Below are 7403 nucleotides of genomic sequence, written 5' to 3'. Positions count from 1 at the left end.
TAGATGTGCTTTCACCTTTAATATATGGTCAAATTATATGTATTTTAACAGATCATTTAAAAATACTCCTTTATGATTTATTATTAGTACATCTGTATACCTATTAAATATATATATCTAGGTCACATAAAAGTTCCTCAGGTAATGCGGTTGATGTGGAAAAAGCTTCGGAACCCTGCTCCAGTTTCACTGAGCCTTGGGCTTGTAGTTTGGAAAGGGGGTGATATGTAGTGTCCTCAGAGGGCAGCCCGGGGAAGGTTCTCGACTCCTGGTACTTCTTGGTGGTGTTATTACGTAAAGAGCTTGAAACAGATTTTTGTATAGAATGATACTTCGGGACCCAGACTCCATTTGTGTAGATGACCCAAGAGATGGAGCTCTCTGGGCCTCGAGCTCCCATTAGCAGAATGGGGCTATTAATAGTGCCTCATCAGAAAGCGTGTGCTGAGGGGTAAATGAGGTCACGAGTGGAAAAGGCGGGCACGGCGCCTGGTACAGGGTGAGGCTCGCTGCACATCAGTTGGGCTATTTTTATCAGGAAGTGCAGGAATAGCGCTCCCTCCCCTAGTGGATGTGACAATTGTGTAAGTGCCTGACTTCTAAATATTACCCTTATCGCTCCACCACCTGCCCGTCAGAGGAAGGGGGAGGAGATACCCCACTCACAAACTGCAGGAAGGCCTGGAGCTGAAGGTCCCTCGCTAGGCTGCAGTACTGTTCCGCAGCTCCCCCAGGGATATCCAGGTTCCGCTCGTGTGGCCGGAAGCAGAGGAAAGCCTGAGTCCAGGGTCAACACAGATAGGTGGTTAGGTCCCACCATGACCATCTTACGGCTAACCCCCAATTCGGCAGACCTCCCAAGCAGTTCTCCAGGGCCTCCACATACCTCCCCACAGCTAGCAAGCACATACGCCATCTGTCCCTATTCAACCTGGGGGATTGGAAGAGGCTTGTTGAGCTGCGGTCCTTATCTCCTCACCCCTTTGGGGTGTGTGAGCACCACACTTATCTGTGTGCCACCTTGGTGAATCCTTTTGCCATGGGCATGCTCTACGGATTCGATTCGTGTTTTTCTGTAAGCCAATGGACTGCTCCCATTCAAATCAATGCATGGAAAAGAAAAGGCCAGGGGCTGGAGAGAGTGGTTAAGGGTACTTGCTGTTCTTGCAGAGGACCTGGGTTTGGTTCTTAGCACCCACACGGCAACTCACAACCATCTGTTAAGTCCAGTTCCAAAGGATCGTTGACACTGACCCATGAGAACTCTAATGGGAGGAGGAGCTGCCTCTAGCCCCCAGTTTTGTGGCTACAGACGGCAATGTGTTTGTCAGGCCCCCCCACCCCAGCTCACACCTCATCCCAGCATCCCTGCAGCGGGTACCAGGGTAGCTCGTGGGCCTGACTCTGCAGGGTGCTCACCTCCAGATTATCCATGTAAGCTGCCACATTGCTCTTCAGCTCTGTCACGCACAGAGACACCCACTGGAATCTCTCCTCCAAGTCATCAAATTCCTTGTCTTCTGTCTGTTAAGTAAAGCCATACATGCAAGGGTCGAACGATCCACATGGGGGCAGTGTGTAGCTGGTTTCTCTGCCTCAGAAACTCACCGGGGGACAATCTCTCCATAGATTTGGGAAAGACGAGAAGAGCTGGTTCATCCAGCTCTACGACTGAGTGGGGCGGTTAAGAAACAGTATAAACTGTACGTGGTGGCCCAGGCCTGTAAGCCCAGACCCTGGGACATGGAGCCAGGAGGATTATGAGGACAGCATAGCAAGGACTTGTCTCGAAAGCGAACAGCAGTAATGTTGGGTAGTTCTGCATTCATATCTTGGAATCAGACACTGGAATATGTATGAGTCCTGGCTCACTTGCTGCCCAGCCGTGTGGCAGACCCTTCATCCTCTGGTAGCCTCTGTTTCCTTGTGTGAAGCTTGAGATAAGAATATCTGCTTAGGGGTTGAGGATTTAGCTCAGTGGTAGAGCGCTTGCCTAGGAAGCGCAAGGCCCTGGGTTCGGTCCCCAGCTCCGGAAAAAAAAAAAAAAAAAAAAAAGAATATCTGCTTAGTCCTGTGGCTTAAATACTACTGCTTTGGAAGAGGCACTCAGCCTGAGCCTCTACGGGGAACGGTTCAGACTGGTGCCCTGCCCAAGCTCAGGGCCTGACTCCTCTATAAGCAACGTGAGCCCCGGTACTGGTGCTTGAGAATCAGGTGCTGTGCCTCTTTGTGGTCCGTCACTCTCAGCTTCAGCTACCTAGATTTCTGAAGGTACCTCCCCCCCGTTTTCATGGCAGTATCTCCCCCACCGGAACACAGGCTCACCCTGGGTACGAGCCCCGCCTCCTGCTTCAGCAGCTGACTCAGTCTGGTGGTCTTCTTGGAAAGAGTATGGGTGTTGATGCGGGCCAGCCGCTCCCGAAGGCTCAGCTGCTCCACTTTGGTATATTTTAAGGCTGAGGTGACACGGAAGAAAAGGGCACTGTGGGTGACAAAGGTAGACCCAGGAGGCAAACAGCCCCATCTTCTCCTGACTTGGCACTCTGCTCCACCAAGTTACACCAGGCAGGATGGTAAGTCCTGCCGGGAATCCCAGTACTCAGGTCCTCTTTGTCCCAGGTATGATTCCTGGCTGGAAAGCATTCGGCCTGCAGTATTTTAATAGGTCACCGCTCCTTGGGGCCTCTGGGTTTTGGGGTTTTTGTTCGTTTGGTTGGTTTGGTTTGGTTTTTGTCTATAAAATGAGGACTTCATCCTGCTGGCTTGCTGGGAAGAATCATGTAAGACAGCAAGTGTGAAGGACTTCCCCAGAAGGTTTTAGCAAGGTCTACCAACCCCATATTTCCCTCTCTGGGCTCAGTACCTCTGCCCGCTGCCTCCTGTCCACCTGGATGAAGAAACAAACACTGGAGAAACCTCAAAGGCCCCCAGTCTAAGTCTGAGACGCTCTCTGTTTCTTACAGCCCAGTGACTGGATATGTAACCACACTGAGTGCATATGACTGCAAACTGTATATACTCTGTCTACCCAGATGGGAAGTGGAACTAACAGGGCTGGCGTTAGGGGTTGTAAGGATCAAATAAGATATTGAAGGGAAAAGAGCATAGCAGAATTAGCCTTCAAACAACATATATTGACCACCACTCTGTCTGTTGGACACTGTTTATGTGGGCAGAAGTATCACACTCTGCCCCACAAATATTTATGAATTTGAGGTAATTGTCTTAAAAGTAATCATGAAGGTTGGGGAGACAGAGAGAAAAGCACTGGCTGTTCTTCCAGAGGACCTGGGTTTGGTTCCCAGCACATGGATGGTGGCTCACAACCACCTGTAACTCTAGTTCCCAAGGATTGGACACCTTCTTCTGCCCTCCATGGCAAGTATATGGTACACAGATATGCATGTAGGCAAAACACCCATGTACACAAAATAAAACAAATACTTTCAGCCAGGTGGTGGTGGCACATGCCCTTAATCCCAGCACTCAGGAGGCAGAAGCAGGAGAATCTCAGTGAGATTGAGCCAGCCTGGTCTACAGAGTGAGTTCCAGGATAGCCAGGGCTACACAGAGAAAACTCTGTTTCAAAAACACCAAAATAAATAAATAAACAAATAAATAAATAATACTTTCTAAAAAGTAAACATGAGCTAAATTCTTGGTCCGAGCTCACGGTGGACAACTGAGTTTCTTGATGCATGGATACTGCTTCTGTTTGCAACCGTTCCTACTACAGCAACCTAAGAGGTAAATGCATCCAGCCACACACACACACCTCTTTCACTCCCAGCGGTGATAGGGATTAAACCATTTTAATTATAGATGAGCCTCTCTCGGGGTGAGGTTTTGGCTCTAGGAATGCTGTCCCTGATGCACCCCTAAGCATCCCTTACCCACTTCCTTGCGCATCTTGTACTCGTTGATATTGCTGTTCACATCCTGCAGGGCAGAGGTGGCTCTCTGAAGGACAGGGTGGGCACTGGCATCCGCAGGTGTGTTCTCCAGGATTTTCTGCAGCAGGAGGGGGTACTTGGTAATCCTCTGCAGAGGGATTACAAGTAAGAAACTGAGACCCGAAGGTCCAGCTTGTGGCCTGAGGGAGAAGGTTGCTATTAGGCAGGTAGAAACCATCCTTTAGGGGACCAGGGGGTGGGGGTGGGGGTCTAGGGAAGTGGTCCAGTTCTGTCATTTAGCTCAGTGTGTGATATCAGGCAGTGTAGTGTACTCTCTCCCTGTCCTCTTTTCTGTAACTTAGGGAATCTAGATGTTAGGCAGACAGAGCCATTCCTGGGCCTCGATTCCTCATCTGTTCAAAGTCCAGTGCTTGATTGGCCCTATTCACCCTCTCCGGAGCAAGCATGGCTGACTATATGCTCTTCCTTGACAGGTGTTACTCAGTAGGACACAGAGCCCCTCTGTCCAGTGTCTGCCCATTCCATGGGCTATTCTCTCTGCCTGATGCTAGCTAAAGCCTTTTCCTCCACATGTCCCCTTGGTGGCCTCATGTGGTCCTGTAGCATTCGATATGCCCAACCCCCTTACTTCATCTTTTTCTTCTCTCCAGGGCGTCAGAATCACGTGCTGAACTGCACTCAGTTGTGATGTCACATCTCCAGTCAGATAATGGTGCAAGACCCAGAGGTTACTCACTTGATAGTTTACTTAACAACAAAATAGGCTGTTGCTTAAAAAAAGGTTTGAGGGCCAGTGAGATGGCTCAGCAGAGAAGGGGACTTGCCACGAAACCTGAGGACCTGCCTCTGAAGCTCACGTGGTACAAGGATAGAGCTGGTTCCTACAAGCTGTCTTCTGACCTTCACAGACACATGCACACACATCCACACACTGAATAGATAAATGAGTGTAAAATTCCACAGGAACTTAACGTTTAGAGTATATGGGGAAAGTAACAACTTCCTCAAAGTAGTGTAGCATAAAAATAGATAAGAAGATATTGATGTGTTAACTCTCATGTCAGGTGGTAGGTAGGAGATTATCCATCATGTCATCCTAGTTTCCTGTAGGATTGGAATTTTTATCAGAAAAAAAAATTAATGCTTTATTTATTTAATTTCATGTGCATTGATTGGTGTTTGCCTGAATGTATGTCTGGGTGTATGTGCGTGAGGGTGTCTGATACCCTGGAACTGCAATCACAGTTGTAAGCTGCCCTGTGAATCCTGGGAATTGAACCTGGGTCCTCTGGAACAGTAGTCAATGCTCTTAAGCACTGAGGCAGGTCAAGGGCCACTGGGGAGAGGCTCCAGCAGCAGGCTTTCTTTAGTGAGTCTCAGATTCTGAGAGGTGTATAGAATTCTAACCCCTCACATGTCTCAGTGTGCCTCCTACAAGATTCACAAGTGCTCCTGGGTCCAGCCTTCAGGGCCCTGTAACAGAGCCGGAAGTCCTTCCTAAGGAAAAAAATCTTCAGACCAAATGTTCAGGGAAAAAAACAGCTCAGAGGCTAAGAAAAGACATAGCAGGTGGGAGCCCCAGCGGGCAACGGGTGGACTTCACCTGCGCGTCGTCCATCTGCTCTCCCTAAGGCTGTCCTGAGCTCAGACAACTGTGGGCGGGTATTTTGGGAGCTCCATTCTTGGCTGACATTCCATAGGAAAGAGCCAGCTGCCTCCCAGAGACAACTGCCACCATAGCACAAACCAGAGGCCTAGGGGTCCTTAAAGAGATGACTGCATTTTTTTAATGTCACCAAGGAACCAGTGCAGAATGGTGGACACCGCTCACATTTGTAAGCTTTCTTAAAATAACACGGAGGAAAACCTATGCGGCACCTCCTATAGGTAATAGGAATGGTGGGATAACACAGAAGGCTGGGGGAGTGCGACAGGAGACGGCTTCTTACATTCTCTCTTGAGTGTCACTGGCTGAGACCTTGGACAGTTGAGCAATATTTTGAAATACACAAATCTTTTGCTCCCCCAACCCCAGCCTAGACATCTATGCACGGAAATCTTGGTTCAAGGAAACAAGGGTAGAGGTAAATTGCTCGGCAACTCCATGAGTGCACATGCGCGCACGCATGCGCACACACAGAGTCCACCAATAGAAGAATAAGGAAGTAGAATCTGGGAGCTGTGCCGGAGCAAACTCTATGCTGCCCTGACAGGAACACGGCAGAATTGCTCACACTGTCGTGAGACAGTATTCGAAACTACAATTAAATAAAAGTTCTAGAATAGCGTAGGATCTCTTTAAAAACAACACCACCTCCTGCCTGCTTCTCCTCCGTATCTTTCTGTCTGTGGCTAAATAGAAGAAAATTAAACAGAGAACGGGGATCCCTCGGGAAGACCAACAGAGAATGGACTTCGTATGCTTGAGCAGAATTTGAATATTACTTTCATATTTAAACCAAACACAATTAGCTGATAAAGGAAAACGGTTGTTTGCCTTCTCCAAACACTGCTGCGTCCAGCCCTCTAAAACGTTGGTTTCCAGGGCTGGTCCACCTCTGTCTGCTAAGGCTCCTTTCCCACGCCACTCTATAAAAGCTCCCTCCTAATACTGAGTTTCCTGTCCAGCCTTTGTTTCTGTCTTAAAGGGCAGACTACCCCGACAGCTAATCCACACAAAGGTAAAGTCAGTCAGTATCCGTTCTGAGACCACGGTCTTACTTTTCTACTGCTGCGATGGAACACCCTAGTCAAGGCAACTTACAAAATTTTAAAAAGAATTTAATTTGGGGCTTACAGTTTTAGAGTGCTACCGTCCATGGTGGTGGAATAAAGGCATGGGAGCAGGAATAGCCTGAGAGCTCACATCTTGATCCACAAGTTGGAAGGAGTGAGAGAGGAGGAGGGGAGAAAGAGAGAGAGACAGATGCAGAGACACAGAGACAGAGAGACAGAGCTAACTGGGAAGAACAATATCCTGCATACAGACCTGTGTTACAGAGACTAGCTCGGGTCTCACGTGTCCCTCTGAACACTCAGAGCCCGAACAGGGCCTCAAACATACTGTGGTTCCAAGAGCCAAAATACTTCTATGCCTCTCAGAATCCGTCCAATCACACATCACACCGCTGGGCTTTTATGCACCACCTTTTATACATGAGACTCGGGCTACTCACAAGGACGTCACCCACTCTCACTTCCCGGCCTCTCAGGTGGGTGAGCCATCATGAGTCATGGTTAACCCCTCAGACGCAGGGAGCCAGGACTGCCTCCCCTGTGGGTTGTGGCCCTTGGGCACACAGACCCTCTGCTCCTTCATCTTCTTGTACTTCTTAAGCAGAGCAGCTTCGGGATTTTCTTTCCTGACCTCCATACTTACCACATATAGAGGCAGGCTAATTTTAGAATGCTTCCTTGCAGCTTCGGGAGAGCTGGTGCCCGAGTGCACACAGAAACCCACATTGCTAGAAAACGCTTTCCTTTTCCTTC

General features: G+C 48.8%; 1 protein-coding gene across 1 annotated transcript in view; it reads right to left on the bottom strand.

The window, feature by feature from the left end:
* The window catches only part of Arhgef37 (Rho guanine nucleotide exchange factor 37), a 46229-nt gene that overhangs the window by 12971 nt on the left and 25855 nt on the right, over nucleotides 1-7403 (bottom strand). The window contains exons 5-8 of the mRNA XM_032885770.1: nucleotides 3894-4093; nucleotides 2326-2456; nucleotides 1420-1524; nucleotides 667-777 (exon numbers count right to left, since the gene is read on the bottom strand). Of these exons, the coding sequence (XP_032741661.1) occupies nucleotides 667-777; nucleotides 1420-1524; nucleotides 2326-2456; nucleotides 3894-4093 (547 nt within the window). The remainder of the gene's footprint in view (nucleotides 1-666; nucleotides 778-1419; nucleotides 1525-2325; nucleotides 2457-3893; nucleotides 4094-7403) is intronic.

The sequence above is a fragment of the Rattus rattus genome, chromosome 15 (genome assembly GCF_011064425.1).
Source record: "Rattus rattus isolate New Zealand chromosome 15, Rrattus_CSIRO_v1, whole genome shotgun sequence".
In the NCBI taxonomy this organism is placed as follows: Eukaryota; Metazoa; Chordata; class Mammalia; order Rodentia; family Muridae; genus Rattus; species Rattus rattus.
Note: the sequence above shows the minus strand (reverse complement) of the source record. Positions and strands in the feature narration are given on the sequence as shown.